The sequence below is a fragment of the Girardinichthys multiradiatus genome, chromosome 22, assembly GCF_021462225.1.
Source record: "Girardinichthys multiradiatus isolate DD_20200921_A chromosome 22, DD_fGirMul_XY1, whole genome shotgun sequence".
Classification (NCBI taxonomy): Eukaryota; Metazoa; Chordata; class Actinopteri; order Cyprinodontiformes; family Goodeidae; genus Girardinichthys; species Girardinichthys multiradiatus.
In genome coordinates, this window is record NC_061814.1 from 10,657,705 (window position 1) to 10,679,024 (window position 21,320).

Consider the following 21,320-nt stretch of genomic DNA (forward strand, 5'->3'; position numbering starts at 1 on the left):
CTCAGATGTAGTTCATCTGCAAAGCCAGCAGCTTCACAGATCGCTGTCTGGGTAGGAATCCTCCATACACGGAAATCCACACAGATGGTTATTGGGTGTTGCTTACAGCCTCTTATATGTGTGTTTATAGTCCAGATTTAAGGTTTGTTATGATTTTTGTTAAAAATATTGATATTCACTTAAATTATTTACCAATAGCAGAGCTGATAATTGTGGTCATACTTTCATTGTTGTTAGTGATTTTGTAACTTTGATCATGTCTGATTAACATTTAGATGTTTTTTCTTTTCCAGATGAGAAGCATCTCTGCACTTGTGCTGCTTTTGATCCTCTTTTCCCCTACATCTTCATCTCCTCTTGCAAAGGTAAACATCAACTGTGAATGGCTGGACTTTTCTCAGTCTGATCAAACAGTGTAAATATTGGAACTATTATCACAATGAAATCCTGCAATAAACAGAGTGTTAATGATGACCACAGTGATTTGCTGAAATAGTTTACAGTGTTCAAAGACAGAGTTTTAGCAAGAAGGCAGAATTTCTCCGAGGTTATGTTAGTTGATTAGGTATTACCATGAGCTGTGCTTCATTAATATTTCAAGTCTAGATTTGAATAAGTCTGCAGTATTTCAAGTGCCTGTTCTCATAAGAAACACAATTTAAGAACGTGTTGACATGTAAAACACTGGTTTAATAGATATATTTTCTTCTGTTTGTATGTTACTGTTTTGGAAATAAACTAAAAATCTTTTCACAAACAAAGGAAACATTCAAAGACCATAAGTGGGTCCTTGGGTACGAATGTGAGATGCGTTTTCGGCAGTTATGAGGATTTAGCTCTGCGGCTGTAACTGTGGTTAATGTGCACTCTGCTTTGTACTCGCTACAAGCAACGCTTTCAACATAACACAGTGAGGCTTTTTTTTATATATACGTGTTGATTCGGACAAACGTTTTAGATCATTATCCTGCTGAAAGATCTAAAGACAAACTATTTTTAGTTTCCTGGTGAAGTCCTCCAGATTTTTATTTAAAGTCTTTTGGTTCTGGTAGAGTTCATGATACGGGGACTCTAACAAGGTTTACAGGGCTTTTGGAAGAGAAACAGGCCCAGATAATTACAGAGCTTTCACCATGCTTATTAGTGGGCATGATGATGCTTTCCATCTTAGTGAAAAATCTTAATGATCACAAGATGCCTCGCTCTGCACTAGTTCTCTAATTTGATTTAATTCAAATTCAATTCAAAAATACTTTATTAATCCCATAGGAAAATTAAATGTTGCTGTAGCTCATATTATGCAGGTTTCTTCGAAGATGCTGATGGCTGTGGGCAGGAAGGATCTCCTGTAGTGGTCTGTGAGATCTTTTGAGATTTTTTTTCTCCCCTTTTACACTCACATTCATAGTGAGTGGTGGCAAGATAAATATATTCTCTGTTCAGCTTAGGGGCCTGTGGCTAAAAGAAATGGGCATCTGTGTTAGGTCATATTTATTCCCCAGGGAAACAAAGTTATAGATTACTATTGCTATTTAAAAGTTCTCGAAGCTCTGAATAACTTTAAAAATAAACATTTTAATTGTATTTATTTTAAAAGGACTGTTTGTGGTACCAGTAACGTTAGCATTGGTGATTTTGTTAAAAACTAATATTTCTCATAAATTAATCCAAATTAAAGGTTGGGTGTTCCTAAATTATAGCTAAGTGCCTTGAGACAACATGTGTTGTGAATTGGCGCTATATAAATAAAACTGAATTGAATTGAATTGAAAAAATTGTGTAGTGTGAGATTATTCTGCTGTAGTAGAAGATACATTTATATTAGGGGCTATTTACACATCTATATCAGAAGTGTAAAAAAATTTGTCCACATCTGTACATAAATAAACAAAACAATTCATGAAACAAACTCTTTTAAAATACTCAACAACCGTGCACCTTTCAGTAAAAAGTTGATAATATGAACATTTCTGCAGGTGTTGAAGCAAGCAGGGTGTCATCTTGTCTTCTCTTCATCCTCCTTTCTTTCCTCCATTCTATTCTCCTTCTCTAACCTTTTCCTTTTTGCCCCCCTTTCTCTCTTTCGTGCTTCTTTTTTTTTCCTTTTCATTTCTGTCTTTGTGTCCGTAACAACTGAAATAATCCCAAAGCAGTTTCTAATAAAGTTTCTTTTTATAAATATCAAGCAGAGCTTTAAAGCGTTAGCTGTAATGTTCCACTTGTGAAAGTAAATCTGTTGGGCTTTTTCTTTTCACTCAGACAACAATTCTGAGCACTACTCTGACGGACAGGACACAGTTAAAAAAAAAAAAAAAACTCAACAAAATAACAATAATTTACATAAAATCTGTGAAAAATATTATTTAATGGATTTTTTGTTGTTGTTTGTTTTTTGAGCAAACCCCATTAATAAGGTAAGAAATTTGCTTTGTGTCAAAATGAAATAATGACTTATCTTTTTAATATTTTACTACAAGTAAAGGGGAAACAGCAAAAAAAAGTGCAGTATGAGGAGAACGAATATTTTTACAGCGACATAAAGGTAAGATATGAAGTAATAATTACAGCTGAAACTCGGCAGCAGTGTTGTGAGTCTGCTGGCTGATAACAGCAGGTCTTCAGCACAGCAGATGTCAGCTGGACAGCCACCAGCGACAGCTGTGTGTATTGTCTCAGTGTGTTTGAGTCAGATGCGGGATCTCTGCAAGGGAGGACATTAAAAAGACCATAAAGGTGACATAATTCTTTCTGCTCTTTTTTGAAGACCTTCACAATAGTTAGAGACCAAGCAGCACTCAGGGTCCTCAAGTAAAAGGGTGCGGCAGAGTTGGAGGTTTTATGGATGGCTCTAATTTAAATCTTGAGTGAGTTGTATATTGTACTAACAGCAGCCACTGTATTACCTCACTTAAATTCCTGAGAGCACTAATCTCTGAGAGCAAATAGAAATTCCAGCATCATCTCCTCATCCAATCCAGATTAAGGATTCATCACTGCATCTCACTTTCATCCAATCACCAACAGTCCATCGCCAACCCATTTTGGTTGTACTTGTTGCAGATTTCACACTGGAAACCAACCAACATCTTTTACCAGACCCAGTGTAGATTTACCTTCTTTTCCATTGTTACATGTAACAATCCTATTGTCGGGGTCATTTTTCAGGCACATACAAGTCAGCAAGCACAGTCTTTTAGCTGCATAACCATTTGCTGAATTGGGCTTGTCCAAGTGTTTGTTTTAGAAACACAAATTTCAGGCTGATTCCACAAATTTTTCTCAACTTGCAAAACATTTGCTATTATTATGGTTTTTTAATTTTGTTAGTATTTTGTAAATATGTTTTAAAAAGCCTTTAAATATGTTTTAAAAACCGCCTTTTAGCTGCATAACCAAATATATCCAGTACAAGTTGGTGGAGGACAAATAATATTTTTTTATATTCTCTATTCCCGACTATATTCTTCTATGCCTGACTTCGTTCTGATTTGGAGGTGTTTAAAAGCAACAAAGGAAAAGCGTAAATTAGACAGAATATTTTAATTAGCACTGCACCGCTATGCAGCTGTTTCTGTTGGAATTTGTCATTCTGTCATTCATGTGGGAGGTTAAAGGTCACCATCTGGAGAGTAAAAGAGAGTGAACCTCCCCCCCACACACACTCAAACACACTTTGAATTTCTTTGTACTGCTATGGAAATGTGTCTGTGTGTTTGCGTGCACTAGGATCGGTCTGTGTGTGCCAGGACTTTCTGTGGAGCAGGAAGAGAGTGTGTAGCGACAGACAGAGGACAACCAGAGTGTCATTGTTTACAGGTTGTGTTTTTATCAGCTTCTCGTCGTTTACTGATTCTATTCAGATCACTGACACAAGTCTTGTGTCCTACAGACTGCAACATTTATACGGGTTGGACAATGAAACTGAAACACCTGTCATTTTAGTGTGGGAGGTTTCATGGCTAAATTGGACCAGTCTGGTAGCCAGTCTTCATTGATTGCACATTGCACCAGTAAGAGCAGAGTGTGAAGGTTCAAGTAGCAGGGTAAGAGCACAGTTTTGCTCAAAATATTGAAATGCACACAACATTATGGGTGACATACCAGAGTTCAAAAGAGGACAAATTGTTGGTGCACGTCTTGCTGGCACATCCGTGACCAAGACAGCAAGTCTTTGTGATGTATCAAGAGCCACGGTATCCAGGGTAATGTCAGCATACCACCAAGAAGGACGAACCACATCCAACAGGATTAACTGTGGACGCAAGAGGAAGCTGTCTGAAAGGGATGTTCAGGTGCTAACCCGGATTGTATCCAAAAAACATAAAACCAGGGCAGCCCAAATCACGGCAGAATTAAATGTGCACCTCAACTCTCCTGTTTCTACCAGAACTGTCCGTCGGGAGCTCCACAGGGTCAATATACACGGCTGGGCTGCTATAGCCAAACCTTTGGTCACTCATGCCAATGCCAAACGTCAGTTTCAATGGTGTAAGGAGCGCAAATCTTGGGCTGTAGACAATGTGAAACATGTATTGTTCTCTGATGAGTCCACCTTTACTGTTTTCCCTACATCCGGGAGAGTTACGGTGTGGAGAAGCCCCAAAGAAGCGTACCACCCAGACTGTTGCATGCCCAGAGTGAAGCATGGAGGTAGATCAGTGATGGCTTGGGCTGCCATATCATGGCATTCCCTTGGCCCAATACTTGTGCTAGATGGGCGCGTCACTGCCAAGGACTACCGAACCATTCTTGAGGACCATGTGCATCCAATGGTTCAAACATTGTATCCTGAAGGCGGTGCCGTGTATCAGGATGACAATGCACCAATACACACAGCAAGACTGGTGAAAGATTGGTTTGATGAACATGAAAGTGAAGTTGAACATCTCCCATGGCCTGCACAGTCACCAGATCTAAATATTATTGAGCCACTTTGGGGTGTTTTGGAGGAGTGAGTCAGGAAACGTTTTCCTCCACCAGTATCACGTAGTGACCTGGCCTCTATCCTGCAAGAAGAATTGCTTAAAATCCCTCTGACCACTGTGCAGGACTTGTATATGTCATTCCCAAGACGAATTGACGCTGTATTGGCCGCAAAAGGAAGCTCTACACCATACAAATAAATTATTGTGGTCTAAAACTAGGTGTTTCAGTTTCATTGTCCAACCCCACCATCGTCATTTGTCATTAGGTTTTCTTTACTTCCTTTAAAGTATCATCATGTAATGCAACATCAAAACAGACTAAGAGAAATATGAACATATATTTATAAATTAGAACAAATACATTTAAGTAATAGAAAACCACATTTTTGGGCTATATTTTCTATTTCCTGTTATTGTTTTTATTAATATATATATATATATATATATATATATACAGGGGTTTGACAATGCAACTGAAACACCTGGTTTTAGACCACAATAATTTCGGATGTGGGGAAAACAGTAAAGGTGGACTCATCAGAGAACAATACATGTTTCACATTGTCCACAGCCCAAGATTTGCGCTCCTTGCACCATTGAAACCAACGTTTGGCATTGGCATGAGTGACCAAAGGTTCGGCTATAGCTCCCCGGCCGTGTATATTGACCCTGTGGAGCTCCCGACGGACAGTTCTGGTGGAAACAGGAGAGTTGAGGTGCACATTTAATTCTGCTGTGATTTGGACAGCCGTGGTTTTATGTTTTTTGGATACAATCTGGGTTAGCACCCGAACATCCCTTTCAGACAGCTTCCTCTTGCGTCCACAGTTAATCCTGTTGGATGTGGTTCGTCCTTCTTGGTGGTATGCTGACATTACCCTGGATACCGTGGCTCTTGATACATCACAAAGACTTGCTGTCTTGGTCACGGATGCGCCAGCAAGACGTGCACCAACAATTTGTCCTCTTTTGAACTCTGGTATGTCACCCATAATGTTGTGTGCATTTCAATATTTTGACCAAAACTGTGCTCTTACCCTGCTAATTGAACCTTCACACTGTGCTCTTACTGGTGCAATGTGCAATCAATGAAGACTGGCTACCAGGCGGGTCCAATTTAGCCATGAAACCTCCCACACTAAAATGACAGGTGTTTCAGTTTCATTGTCCAACCCTTGTATATATATATATATATATATATATATATGAACTAAGCACAAAAAAGGAGAAAATATGTTTGGTTAATTTTTTCTTTGTTGTAGCAATGCTTCTTGGCAATCAGTCTTATACAGTTGGAAGCTTGTTCATTTCCCCTTAAATGGTGCCACAGTTGCAAGGAAAATCCTGTCTACCGATACCAAACTACTTCTGGTGGAGGCAGTATAATGGTGTGTGGTAGCATCTTCCTCACTGGATGAATAAGGCTTGTCTTTACTGGAGGCAATTTCAATGCACAGAGATAACAAGATGAGATTCTGCAATCAGTGGGAGCTCTATATCACCACTCCTAGAAACTGAAAAAATGATTTTCTTTACAACTTTGCTACTATTTAAAGGGAAAGAAATAGGCTTTCCCTGGTATAAGATTTATCACCAAGAAACTTTGTTACAACAAAGAAATTATTAGAAATTAACCAAGCGCAAATTTTCTTACTTTTTCGTGCAAAGTTTGTGTATTGCAGTGCTAATGTATTGAAACATTCCTAATGTATTTAATTTTCGTTTCAATCAGACTTATTTGTAATCTTTTAAAATGATTATGATCAATATTTCTCTAGGTTTTCTGGAGGAGGCCTTATAAAATGTTGTACTGTTACTGTGTGGATAAGGACCAGCATGATACGCCATTATTACCAGATTGTTCAGTGTACAGTCTGGTTATCAGGCTCAAGTTCTTCACGTATCAGGGTTGGTCTCCAGTGTTCTAGATTTACCTTACTTGGTCTCGCAGCCACCTGCCTGCATCTCCACTCAGTGACCAACCTGTCCACCTTCCAGTGTGATCTTATGTACAGTGTGTGGTTGAGCCTGCGGTACTTGACAAAAAATAAGTAAAAAAGTAACAAAATTCTTAAGAAAAACTTTAAAGTCTCTTAGGAAATCTGAAAACTGTTAATCAATACTACTACAAAGAAAGGGCTGGTTGATTTCAAAATTGTAAATAAGGAAGGGCTTGATTAGGACTTTTACTCTGGATCAGTTCTTTTTCCTCATTTATGTGTGGTGTACCCCCAACAAGACATGCTGATTCGGCTCAGTCTGCATTGCTATGATGAGGTCTTGTTTATGTTCTTTAGAGATAAAATGTTTAACAATATAATATTTTGAAAATAACATATATTTTAGCTGCTTTTGTACATACTTCAGTTGATTATGTTTTTTTGACATTAGTCTTGTTGTTTGCAGCATTGTGGGGAATCTGAACACTGGGTGTGTGGCAGTAACAACAAATCTTACAGGAATCACTGTGAGCTGCACAGAGATGCTTGCATCACCAAGACTAAAATACATGTGGCTCACAGAGGACAGTGCGTGGGTAAGTACACACATTTATAAAATGCTGTTGTCACTCTGTACATGACATAAATTGTGACGTTATTTGGCTTGTTTATTTCTTTCTCTTGTCTTTTGCCTTGCAGGGAATCTGGGAAAGACAGATGTCGGCCCCAGTAAGTGTGACTATCATAACAGATTTAAAACGTGCATATCAAGCCATTTATGTTGTAAATTATGGTTTCAGATCTCATGTTGCATGTGGATATGTCTGCCTCTGCTGTTTTTAGTTGTGTGTTTCCTGTCTGAGCGTGATCGGCTGAGAGAGCAGGTGATCCAGTGGATTTACTCAGAGATGGCACAGGATCATCGGGCTTCAAATGCATCATCATCATTATCATCCAGTGATGTCTTGCAAATGTATTTTCAGGTCATACCATGTCTAAACATCTTAAAAACAGCACCTCAAACTTGTTTATGATCGATCATTTTGGCAAGAAAAAGAATAAGAAAAAGATTTTACAAGAAAATGATGCAGTGATCTGGTATCAAATTGACAAAGTTTGTAGATCACAAACTACTTTGTGGTTAGATCCATTGCTGAAATGAAAAAATGGTGACTATGTTGTAATATTAATAGGTATAAATTAGCAAAATACTGGTGAAACCAGATATTTACGCACACTGTTTGAAAAAGAGATGTAATCCTTGTATTCTCACTGTCTGACATTAAATCAGAGTACATGTTTCCATATTTAGGTCAGTTAGGATAAAAAAAATCAATTTGCTAAACCCAAATGAGGGAAATAAGATTTTAGAGAATTGTAATTTTCTTCAAATCTTAAAGTGACTGTTATAATTCCCTTTTAAACGGTATGTATCAGGTCAGATGTTTCGAGTATTCTTTCACTAACCTTCTCACAGTGGTTTGCAGAATTATGGCCCAATCCTCCTGACAGAACTGGTATAACTGAGTCAGGTTTGTAGACCCCTTTGCTTGCACACAGCTTTTTAGCTGTCAGCAAATTTTAAATGGGAGTAGGAGCAGGACTTTGTGATGGCCTCTCCAAAACATTAACTTTGTTATTCGTAAGCTATTTACAGTGTACTTATTTTTCTAAGATTGTATTATTGCTAAGAATAAATTCAACCAGTAAACATTTTTGGCACAGTATTTGACCAGCTGATGTTTTTGAATTGCACCAGTTCAGCAGTATGGCAAAAAAGGCTTCAGCTAGTCTACTAGGTTCATCAATCCTTTATAAATGATTAAACTGTTTCACATTGGTGCGATTACATATAATGACTCGAAGCGTCTGCTTGCTATTATTGTATTTTTTATTACAGACCTATGATGACGGTGATTCCCAGCTGGATTCCAAAGAGTTCCTGCGCTTCCTGAATCACAACGAGAGCGCTCTGAACCTCACATACTCCGATACTGAGGGGACTAACCAGCTACTAAGGTTTTTATTTTACTGATACTTCAGCTATACCCCAAACCCTGAACAGTGTTTTGTCCCCAACAATTGTAGTTGAAAAAAATGCAATTCCAGAAAATCCTTTGTCTCACTCAGGTCTTTTTGTGTTGATGCTTTAATCGAGCTGTCAGATGAAAATTTCGACTGGAAGCTAAGTGTAACTGAGTTTATCAACTGTCTGACCCCCACCTACAACCCACAGGAGAGAAGTAGGGAATAAATGAAAATTTTTAGAGTAGATGTTTAGATACTGTAGAAATAGTGGAAGATGTGTTGTTTAACTTGTTGCTCTTGTTTGTATTTCACTGTGCAGAGTGTGCATTGGAGGATGAAGTGTTTGAAGATGGAGCTAAAACCCAGAGAGGATGCAACAAGTGTGTGTGCGCCTGTGGAAATTGGGTGTGCACTGCTCTAACATGCAACGGTGAGACCGAACAAGGGCACATTTTTTTGGTTATGTTCAAATGCGCTGCAGTCTAGAAGGGCTTTATGTACATTGCCTTTCAGGGGGGCATCAGCTGAAAAAGCATGACCAAGAAGGAGAAGAAGAAATGACAGAATATGAGTGGAGGAGGACAGTGGCTGAACTCAACTCTTTACAGGTTTCATTCTTTTAAAGCTGCATTTATTATCTCGATTTAAATTGTAATTAGGTCACTTTAAATCCATCCATCCATTGTCTGCCCATCCTTGCAGGGTTGGGTGGGGGAGGGTGGCCATTAGGCAACAAGCAGGGTACACCCTGGAGAGGTCACCAGTCTATCACAGGGCAACATAGACATACAGGTCCTTCTCAAAATATTAGCATATTGTGATAAAGTTCATTATTTTCCATAATGTCATGATGAAAATTTAACATTAATATATTTTAGATTCATTGCACACTAACTGAAATATTTCAGGTCTTTTATTGTCTTAATATGGATGATTTTGGCATACAGCTCATGAAAACCCAAAATTCCTGTCTCACACAATCAGCATATTTCATCCGACCAATAAAAGAAAAGTGTTTTTAATACAAAAAACGTCAACCTTCAAATAATCATGTATTATGCACTCAATACTTGGTCGGGAATCCTTTGGCAGAAATGACTGCTTCAACTGCTGAGGTCTTATGGAGGCCCAGGGTGCTTCGATAGCGGCCTTTAGCTCATCCAGAGTGTTGGGTCTTGAGTCTCTCAACGTTCTCTTCACAATATCCCACAGATTCTCTATGGGGTTCAGGTCAGGAGAGTTGGCAGGCCAATTGAGCACAGTGATACCATGGTCAGTAAACCATTTACCAGTGGTTTTGGCACTGTGAGCAGGTGCCAGGTCGTGCTGAAAAATGAAATCTTCATCTCCATAAAGCTTTTCAGCAGATGGAAGCATGAAGTGCTCCAAAATCTCCTGATAGCTAGCTGCATTGACCCTGCCCTTGATAAAACACAGTGGACCAACACCAGCAGCTGACACGGCACCCCAGACCATCACTGACTGTGGGTACTTGACACTGGACTTCTGGCATTTTGGCATTTCTTTCTCCCCAGTCTTCCTCCAGACTCTGGCACCTTGATTTCCGAATGACATGCAGAATTTGCTTTCATCCGAAAAAAGTACTTTGGACCACTGAGCAACAGTCCAGTGCTGCTTCTCTGTAGCCCAGGTCAGGCGCTTCTGCCGCTGTTTCTGGTTCAAAAGTGGCTTGACCTGGGGAATGCGGCACCTGTAGCCCATTTCCTGCACATGCCTGTGCACGGTGGCTCTGGATGTTTCTACTCCAGACTCAGTCCACTGCTTCCGCAGGTCCCCCAAGGTCTGGAATCGGCCCTTCTCCACAATCTTCCTCAGGGTCCGGTCACCTCTTCTCGTTGTGCAGCGTTTTCTGCCACACTTTTTCCTTCCCACAGACTTCCCACTGAGGTGCCTTGATACAGCACTCTGGGAACAGCCTATTTGTTCAGAAATTTCTTTCTGTGTCTTACCCTCTTACTTGAGGGTGTCAATAGTGGCCTTCTGGACAGCAGTCAGGTCGGCAGTCTTACCCATGATTGGGGTTTTGAGTGATGAACCAGGCTGGGAGTTTTAAAGGCCTCAGGAATCTTTTGCAGGTGTTTAGAGTTAACTCGTTGATTCAGATGATTAGGTTCATAGCTCGTTTAGAGACCCTTTTAATGATATGCTAATTTTGTGAGATAGGAATTTTGGGTTTTCATGAGCTGTATGCCAAAATCATCCATATTAAGACAATAAAAGACCTGAAATATTTCAGTTAGTGTGCAATGAATCTAAAATATATGAATGTTAAATTTTCATCATGACATTATGGAAAATAATGAACTTTATCACAATATGCTAATATTTTGAGAAGGACCTGTAGAAGACGAATCATCATGCTCCCACACACACAATCATACTTAAGGGCAATTTAGAGTAACCCAGAGGTTCCCAAAGTGGGGGGCGCGCCCCCTAGGGGGGGCTCAGCGTCATTGCCGGGGGGGGGGGGGGGGGGGGGGGGGGGTCAGTATAAATAACTGAAAAAAAGAATGCTTGGACACTGTTAGCATAATGGACAGGTTTCTGGCGGGACTCCCACAAAAACGTAAAAAAGAAGATGAAGAATCACCAAATTTGCTTCCAAAACAACATTCTTCAAAGCCAAAGGTTAGAAAATATGACAAATCATATCTTGCCTTGGGATTCACCTACACAATGGTGGGTAATGAGGAGAGACCGCAGTGTGTTGTCTGTCTTAAAGTGCTTACTTGTGACAGTTTGAAGCCTAACAAGCTCAGATGCCACTTGGAGACAAAACATCCAGAGCACAAAGATAAGGCAGTTGATTTTTTTTCGACAAAAACTCGTAAACTGCTGTGCCCAGCAATGTCTCTTTACTAAAGCTGCATATGTACCGGCAAACGCTCAACTCAGCTCATATAAAGTTGCTTACCGGGTGGCAAAGTGTAAAAAGCCGCACACAATCGCGGAGGAATTAATACTTCCTTGTGCTATGGACATAGTTTCGACTATAATTGATGACACAGCAGCCAGCAAACTACGGGCTATTCCTCTGTCTAATAATACTATCGGTAGGCGCATTAATGACATTTCAAAGGACATAGAGGAGCAACTTAATGACAAGGTGCGTGACAGCCGCTTTGCTCTGCAGATGGATGAAGCCATTGATGGTAACAAAGACTGCTTACTGATAACTTACGTCAGATTCATAGATGGAGATGACATGAGGGAGGAGTTGCTTTTCTGCAAACAAGTTCCCGGCAGAGGAACTGTTTAAAATCATTGACTCATACTTGAAAGAGGCCAATCTGAAATGGGAGGACTGTGTGGGGATCTGCACAGTCGCCACAGTCAACTACATCAAAACACGACCTGTCAAAGCCCGGATTTTGTCGGCACTGTGTGAGGAAATGGACTCTGAGCACAAAGCCGTGTTGTTTCACAGTGAGTCCCGATGGTTGTCACGTGGGAAGGTGTTGTCCACGGTCTTTGATCTGCGAGATGAGATTCGCATCTTTTTGAAGGAAGAAGGCTGTGGACCTGCCCACAAATGTCCCTGTAACAAGTTCCTGATGAAACTTGCATACCTCAGTGACATATTTTTAAAAGTGGATGAACTGAATTTGCAGATGCATGGCACAAACACACAACTCCCACATCTGGCAGATAAAATCACATAATTCATCAGAAAACTTGAGATTTGGCAGCAGCGACTGAAAAACGATAACGTGGACTCATTTGAGAACTTGAAATTATTCATTGAAGACAACAAGCTGCAGAACAGTCATCTCATGCATGCAAGCACACATCTCTGCCCTTCAGAAACATTTCCTGAGATATTTCCTGGTGCAGGATTCCAAAGAATATGACTGGATCTGTGATTCCTTCAGTGTAAAACTACCTACAAACTTCAGCACATCAGAGGAGGAACAGTTCATTGATGTCACCTCTAATTCAACAATGCGGCTACAGTTTAAGTCAAAGACACTGGCTGCATTTTGGATTGGAGTGGAGAAAGATTATTCACTGCTAGGTAAGAGAGCCCTGGCCATACTTCTCCCTTTTGCCACATCCTACCTTTGTGAGACAGGTTTTTCTGCTTTGGCCTCAATCAAGACAAAATACAGATCAAAGCTGGACATTGAAAACGAACTTCGAGTGGCAATCTCACATCTGCAACCCAGATTTGAGAAGATCTGCAGCAACAAGCAGGCTCACACCAGTCACTAAAAATATATGTAAGATGCTGTTTTCACAAGAAACCTTATTTTTCCTCTCAGAGAGTTGTTTGTGTTTTACACCAATTTTTCACATTTTTGAAAAACGTGTTAATAGCAATGTTGAATATTGTTATACTGTAAAAAATTTTACATTTGAAATATTTACACTGTAAAAGGTAAAATGGTTTGTTGTTTTGTTACTTGAATGACTCTAGTTTATTTTATTGCAACCTGTAATTTACTGCAGTTTACTGAGTTGTAAAATAAATTGCAATAGAGTTTGTAAACAAAATACGTGTGTCTGGTTGGAGGGTCAATGTGTGCTGGGCTGGGGAGCAGCAAAATTTGCCTATAAATCAAAGGGGGGCCCAGGACAAAAAGTTTGGGAACCACTGGAGTAACCGATTACACATGTTCCTACAACGGTGGGAGGAAGTCGGAGTACCCAGAGAGAACCCACGCATGCATGGGGCAAACATGTTAAAACACTCCAGGCTGAGATTTTACACTCAATACCTGCTTGGTGTAATGCAACAGTTCTAAAAACTGCACCACTGTGTAGTTTACGATAGATATAAGAGGAGCTATGTACACAAAGTCAGGACAACAGAGGCAACTTTAATCTGAATATCACAGTCATTTCTTTTTCATGTGTGTCATTTGTCTTTAATTGTCATGAACACAGAATTGTATTTAGAAATGTTTTTAACCTCAGTGAAACACTGTAACTGCTCTAAAATGCTCTAGTAACTATGGCAAGCTTGTATGTAGCACTGTAACATTGTCATATATACAAAAAAACACATTAAAAATGGAGAAGACGGCATGAAGCATGCACACAAAGAGGATGTGCTGACAAACTTGGTCAAGGATTAAGTAAAAATTGTGGCTATGGCATAGTTGTTTTTAAAGTTGTCTATCAGTTATTCACACAATAAAGGAGGACATTTTAAATTAATTTTCACTTTACAATATGTCTCAGAAACGTTTTTTTGGGCAAACTAAAATATCTTTTCCATATGAACTTTTGCTTATTTGCACAACACTGTTATTGTTATATAACTGAGTGGTTGAGATTCTGTTGCCATTATTGCCATTATTCAGTTTTTACTTCACCTTTCTGTTTAATTAATTACATGTAAAGTCATTAATGAAGGTCCTGCTTTGTGAGCTGGAAGTGAAATTCAGAGCATTCTCATCAAGGAGTTGCAAACATTTGCTTTGGAAATAAGACAAACTGTTGACACAGGCAACTGTATTTAAATTCAAACTTAAGACTTCATTAATACAACAATAACATTAATTATTATTTTATTTTAACAATTATTAATTAATAAATAGGCTAATTAATAGAAGTAACTAACATCATGGAGGCACTTCTTTTGCTCAGCTTGAACATGTTTAAATAATTTAGCACATGGCTCATCAAAATAACATACTTTCTATTTAAAACAAGCGAAAAATAAATATTTAGTTAAACAAGGTAATTAAATTTGATCCTTTAGCTTTTTAAAATAAGCAAATGACTTTTTTTGACAGTGATTTAAAGGCTCTATGAGTCTACAGCTCATCTTAATGTAGTTTAAAATCCATCTCTTTCCTTCAAGTGTGCTTGATCAATAATATGTGAATATTCTTCCCATTTTCTTCAGGAGATCTCCACTGCTGGGAGCTAAGGTCACATCACGGAAACAAATGGAGCAGTTAATATCTGACACATTCCCAAATTGGACTTTGTTTTGTTGCGCTCTCAAATGGTGTATTTGGTTTGGCTTGGCTTTTTCACAGTTTTTGTTTGAGATCATTCAATTGTTTTAGGGGTTCAGATTCTCACAAGATGATTTGGGATTACATATTCCCGTGACAGTAGATTGTTACTTCTTCTTTAATGAGTAAACCTGTTTGCAGTTACTACTCTGCTAAAATATGTACATTAGCAACATGTGGGGATTATTACCTCATGTTTGACCAAATTTAAATGAAGAATCACAGAACAAACCAAAAAGTGTTCATGTAAAATAATAGAAGAAACAAAAAACAAGACAATACGTATGTAAAAGTGAAATAAAACAAATGGTTAAATGTCTTTACTGGTTTAACCACATTGTCATCAGTAAGGTCTCCAGACAGGCTCCTCACTTCTCATGGTAAGATATGACCCTTCTATGTAATTGAACATAGGTGCAACAATGTTGCGGTCCTCCCCTGTGTTTTGGAGTGGTTGGTTTGATCCGTAGTAGAAACTGCCTGCCTGGAATGGACCACTATGGCTCCTCAGAGGGGGAACATGAGGAGCAGAGGACAAGTAGGAGTTATATGGAGGAGACTGGGTGGAGAAGGGCACAGTGGGCAGATGATGCAGTCTAGGAGCTGGAGTGAAGGAGGATGTCAGAGATGTCACCTGACCAAGAAGTGATGGCTCATTGGTCCACAAAGAGGAGGAAAAGGATCTGCAGTCTGAGAATAAAAAACGACAAGCCAAACAAATCTGACTTCAGAGAGCCTTCAACTGTCCATTCTGTTACTTCAAATCATGTTTTAAAAAACAGATAATTCAGCAACTGCTTTGCAAATGTTTCCATTACACCTGCATTTTGACATTGCTGATGAGATGTTTTGATCAGTCGCTATGCAGATGATAGTCTGATCAACATAAACAAAGGCCCATTTCCACCAAGAGCACTATGTGCGACAGATTAAAAAAAGGAGTCTTCTAATTTATGTCTTCGGACCCAGTGATACTCTTGGCTACACTTGGAAAGATTTGGAAAGCTTGAGGCTGACAGAAATTATCACCTAAACAAAACTGTACAAGTTAGGAGTTTTTATCCAGTACGAAAGTTGTTTTTTGCCATTATGTTATTGTTTTTATATATTTCATTTCTTTTTATCTTTTAATTATATCTTGCACTGGTATTTGGTTCTCCTCTATCTTATATACAACCCTTTGGTGAGTGGCATTTGTTTTAAATGTGCTTCATTAATAAATTTCTTGTCCCGTAGTAGGTGAACAAAGAACATCTTTTGAAATTTTTGATATTTGTAAAGAAGTAATTACCATTAAAACAACACCTTTGTAAACACTTTGACACTAGTAGTATCTTGTTCTTTTAATGTGTCCTGATCTATTTAATTGTTTTACATTGCTATTGATCACTTAGAGAAAAGGAATTATTTCCTTTAATTTCACAACTGATAAAACAACAAGATGTAAAATTTTATCTTTCTCCTCAACAATCTGTTTCATCAAGTTATTGATTTTACAAGAATGTTTCAACTGACTACACCCCCTAGCATATTTGGCATATTATACAAGAGGGCAAATTTATGGAGAAAATAAAAGGTCTTCCTGCTACTTGGAGAATTATTCTTTTGGCCCCCAACTTAGGCACCTTCAGAATTTCATCAGGAAAGACAATGAACTTCTTTCTTGCTCCAGATATCCTAATTTGTGTGTTATTGGTGTGGAACACTTACCATTTAAGTCACTTGATATTTTATTACAGTGCATTTCAGATTAAAAACATGTGACTATGATTTTGCATACATTTTGAATGAGATCAAGATTATTATTTAAACATCCCATACCTAATGGGGTAGTACTGCTGATGCTGCTGGGAGTCCGGAATATTCCTGATTTCAGCTCTTTCTGTCTCTGACCTAATAAAGTAAGAAAAAGCATGAATTCAAACTGAAGGAAAGCTTTGTTAATGTAAAATTAAACCTTTGGATATTTCTTCCCAGGGTTTACTAACGTCTTGGCAGTCGAGGTCCATCCACAGTAATCTTAATGGCTCTGTGTACCGTGGCTACTTGAGGAGGTGAGGTCAGAACATTAATTGACAGGGTAAAGGTTTTACCTAAAAAGAAAAAACCCATTGAGGTATACCAGAAGATCAGAGGCAACATGGGGAAATTTTCAGAAACATTATTCTGTTTTGGCACTTTTTTTGTGTCCCATTGTAAAATGTGAAATACCATTACAATAAAAGCAAAAACATTTAAGAATATAATTTTTTTTCTAAGTATAGTTTGGGATGTCAGGAAACTGCAATGACTTCTTCATGCTGGTGAGCATTAGAATTAACCAAAAACAGTATGCGTCTATTACAATAGCTGCAAGTTTTATTTTACAGATAAACATGACTGAGATAATAGTGGTATTAGGTAATACTGATGCTCAAAAGGCTATTGCCAGTCTTCATCTTAAAAAATAACATAAATAATATAATGAGGCAACTGTTGTACCTCTTCCACTGCGACCTATGAAGCGGAGATCGTTGAAATGGGCATAACCTTGCTTCATTGTTGCTGTGGCATTGCGTAGCTCGGCGCTGCAATTGTCATCATTGCCAGCCATCACTGTCACAACCACACCGTCTGGCACATCATTACCCAGTGCGACTACCTGCAAAATGCAAAAACACCAAATCCCAGATTCTTGAAATCTGAACTCTGGTAAACGTACTTCTAAGCTCTTTAATGACATTTGACACTGAACTAAAGCAGAAACAGAGAGGATTGATAGACTGGTTGCTCACTGTGAAAGCTCTTGGCAGGGTTTTGTTACATCTCCAATGCCGCGGCAGAATGCTGCAGAGGAAGTTTGGGCTGTCGGTGGGTACTAGGCCTCTTTGGGATGCGGTGTCGTGTTGCTGCAATGGAATACTCCCTTCCTGCTCATCCGGTTGTTGAAGTTTAGGGGACGGAACCTGCCGACATTTCCCCACAGTTCCTGAAAAAAACCAGAGTTATAGAAAGTTGACTTTTTTATCCTTTCTGTTCTTTTATCCAAGAACTTAGAAATATGCTGAATGTTTTAGCATCCTGTGCTTAATTTAAATTTGCATCCGAATTGCATGTTGGTTTCAAAACCTTGAAAGTGTAATTTAGTTCATGCAATAAAAGGAGCCTAACAGATTATTCCAACTCATCAGCTTCGTGCAGTATAGTGGACTAGTGGCTTTGCGGTCTGCCTGTCTCCACCCCATGATGAAGTGGACCACTTTCTGGGTCCGGGTGCTGGTTGCCCCTCTGGGATATCTGTACCTGGACCTGGGAGTATAGAGTGTGTATATAATTCCAAAGCAGTTTCAAATAAAGTTTTAGTAAACATATCAAGCAAAGCATTATAGCAATAGCTGTAATGTTTCACTTGTGAAATTAAATCTGTTGGGCTTCTTCTTGGCACTCAGACAACAATTCTGAGTGCTACTTTCATAATCCAACCAAACAGCTATTCAACCAATAAACTGAGCAACCAACTATTTATTCATCCAAACAGGCACCCAACCAACAAAGTATCCAATCATATAAGCAGCATATTATAGGGGCTTCATAAATTACTATTGCACTTAAATACTAACATAAGCCAATTTAGTATCACTAAATAAAACCCAGCTTCTCTTCACTGAAAAATTCCACAACTCATTCATTTACTTTACCTACAACCAATTAACCAAACTTTTGGTCCAACAAATCATTTATTCAATTAATTAATCATTCATTCATTCATCCAACCAACAAACTGACTAATGATTAATTTAATTAGAAACAAACTAGGTAATCACCTATTCATTCAAGGCACCAATCAAGTAATCCTAACCAACCAACAAAAAAACAGACAAATTATTTATTGAACCAACCATTCATCTAACCGGCCAACTAGCAAACCACCCAACCATTTAGTAAGCCAACAAACCAACCAAATAACTATGCATGCAACCAACTACACATTAATTCTAATAACACACCAACAAACTAACCATCCATGCAACAAATTGTTTGATCATCCAACTAACCAGCTATCCATTCATTCTAGGGAAATGTTAGGGTTTATTTTTGGATAAAGTAGAACAATAGTTTACTCTCTTACTCAAACAACCACACACCTATTCATTTTTAATATAAGCCAATCAACCAACCAACAAACTCTTCATTAATTTAACCAACTAACACACCACCAAACTACTTTCTGAACCAAGCATCCAATTTTTCATTGACCCAGCTAATCAACTAGCTAATTATGTATTAACTGAACCAAGCCTTTAACAAAAAAACAAAAACTTTCATTGAACCAACCAACTAAAATATTCCACCAAGTAACTCACAAACCAGCTTTTAAATATTTATTAATCTTATCCACAATTAATTTTGTCAATCATCCAGCTATTTTAAAAGGGCTAAACTGTTCTTTTTCTATTCTTTCTACTATTGAAAGCAATAGCAAACTATAGGTGAATAACCATAAGCTGCTTACTGCAACCCAAGGTCTCACAGTATAATGTGGAATACATCGACATAATTGTTGCATTGTAGATTTTCTCTAGTCTTTGTTACAATCGACACTGTATGGTAAATATGAACAAAACTACATTTCCCATAACCCCGTAGTCCCTGGGACACTACGTCATCACCTCGCGTCAAAATATACCTGGATCAGGAAAATCAACAAGCGCATCTTCAGTTGAGTGTTTCTGCTTGATTCCGGTGAGACTTTTCTCTTCTTTGTCCTTTATTCTTCTTGTCCGTAGCCCCCGTTCCCTCCTCCTGTCCACTTTGGTTTCTTTATTGTGTTCAGCTCACCGCAGTGTTTGAATAGGAGGGAACTGCGCCGCATTATTATTCAGATTGAACTGCCGGGGGGAAGTTAGTGCGGTCGGGGCACCTGTCCCACTGTCTGGCTGCCTGCCTTTGCTCTGTTTGTGTGTTTATTCGCCTCACAACCTTTCTGCTATCTTGTTGTTTTAGGCTTTTGTCTCAGCCAGCGTTCTTTTCACAGGAAAAGTGATCCTAAATACGAAAACCAAACTTGAACAACAATACAGGGGAAAGCAGGCTTCAGGTCTACAGGAGGAATTCAGGAGATCAGAGACCGGAATGTATGATTACTCTGTTTGTGAAAACACAAAAGGGTCATTTCAATGTTTTTTTTTATACTAAGGTGGTCAGCACCCCAGAAATATCATTGGACTCATCATTTTTGTTCGTTTTCACCATTAGAACATGTTCCCAAATCAGTGACCAATCATAAATCATTTGTATTCAGATTAGAACAGTTCTGTCCATGTAGTGCATTTCTAAGCAGGACCCCTTCAAAAGTGACATAAAGGCCAAACAAAGAAGTGAAATCAGTCTTTTTTCGGGGGGAACACAATTTGAAAAACGATTTAACAAATAATAATCTGTGTTTCAAAATTTGGATTGGTATAGAATAGAAATTATGACTAAAAACATTTGTTTCTCTAGATTTTATTCAATTTGTCACTTTATTCTAAAAAATAAACATGCAATTCAGCAAAATAGAGTGCCTAAGGTTGTCATAAATGTTTTTGGTTCTCGGTAGGTTACATTTTTTTTCATAATCGATGCTTCCTGCTGGTCTTTACTACTTACAAATAAATAAGACCCGACCAATGGAGATTTGAGTCTAGAAAAATCTAGAATTTTGAAACAAAATAATTTACTTCTTCACTTCACTAAAACTATTTTATTCGAACATCTTTGTTCGTTCGTTTGTTCGTCGTCTTCCGCTTATCCAGGACCGGGTCGCGGGGGCAGCAGACTCAGCAGAGACGCCCAGACGTCCCTCTCTCCAGATACCTCCTCCAGCTCCTCAAGGGGGAGCCCAAGGCGTTCCCAGGCCAGCCGAGAGACATAGTCCCTCCAGCGTGTCCTGGGCCGTCCCCTGGGCCTCCTCCCGGTGGGACGTGCCTGGAACACCTCCCGAGGAAGGCGTCCAGGAGGCATTCGGTATAGATGCCCGAGCCACCTCAACTGGCTCCTCTCGATGTGGAGGAGCAGCGGCTCTACTCCGAGCTCCTCCCGGATGGCCGAGCTCCTCACCCTATCTCTAAGGGAGTGCCCGGCCACCCTACAAAGGAAGCTCATTTCAGCCGCTTGTATCCGTGATCTCGTTCTTTCGGTCATGACCCAAAGTTCATGGCCATAGGTGAGGGTAGGAACGTAGACCGACCAGTAAATTGAGAGCTTTGCTTTTCGGCTCAGCTCTCTCTTCACCACAATGGACCGGCACAGCGCCCCCATTACTGTGGCAGCCGCACCGATCCGTCTGTCGATCTCCCGCTCCATTCTTCCCTCACTCGTGAACAAGACCCCGAGATACTTAAACTCCTCCACTTGAGGCAGGAACTCCCCTCCAACCTGAAGAGGACAAGCCACCCTTTTCCGGTCGAGTACCATGG

General features: G+C 39.2%; 3 protein-coding genes across 5 annotated transcripts in view; 2 read left to right on the top strand and 1 right to left on the bottom strand.

The window, feature by feature from the left end:
* Positions 1-15,222, top strand: LOC124858937 (follistatin-related protein 1-like). Of its 3 annotated transcripts, none has more exons than XM_047351279.1 (11): positions 1-142; positions 294-365; positions 3,727-3,816; positions 7,332-7,461; positions 7,565-7,594; positions 7,709-7,749; positions 8,766-8,884; positions 8,996-9,108; positions 9,213-9,323; positions 9,407-9,501; positions 14,769-15,222. In XM_047351279.1, exons 2-11 carry the CDS (start codon positions 294-296, stop codon positions 14,790-14,792), a joined length of 825 nt encoding a protein of 274 aa, XP_047207235.1. In that variant the 5' UTR covers positions 1-142; the 3' UTR covers positions 14,793-15,222. The 3 variants fall into 3 exon arrangements, with proteins under 3 accessions (XP_047207235.1, XP_047207233.1, XP_047207234.1); XM_047351277.1 differs by having other exon boundaries at positions 7,709-7,848; positions 14,769-15,219; XM_047351278.1 differs by lacking the exon at positions 9,407-9,501 and having other exon boundaries at positions 7,709-7,848; positions 14,769-14,877.
* The window catches only part of LOC124858939 (runt-related transcription factor 3-like), a 10,763-nt gene continuing 4,665 nt past the window's right edge, over positions 15,223-21,320 (bottom strand). Inside the window, exons 2-6 of the mRNA XM_047351280.1 lie at positions 17,658-17,851; positions 17,365-17,524; positions 16,872-16,976; positions 16,705-16,776; positions 15,223-15,573 (exon numbers count right to left, since the gene is read on the bottom strand). Of these exons, the coding sequence (XP_047207236.1) occupies positions 15,227-15,573; positions 16,705-16,776; positions 16,872-16,976; positions 17,365-17,524; positions 17,658-17,851 (878 nt within the window). The 3' untranslated portion in view covers positions 15,223-15,226. The remainder of the gene's footprint in view (positions 15,574-16,704; positions 16,777-16,871; positions 16,977-17,364; positions 17,525-17,657; positions 17,852-21,320) is intronic.
* Positions 19,533-21,320, top strand: part of supt3h (SPT3 homolog, SAGA and STAGA complex component) — a 12,683-nt gene continuing 10,895 nt past the window's right edge. Inside the window, exon 1 of the mRNA XM_047351276.1 lies at positions 19,533-19,605. The gene's annotated coding sequence lies outside the window, so the exon portion shown is untranslated. The remainder of the gene's footprint in view (positions 19,606-21,320) is intronic.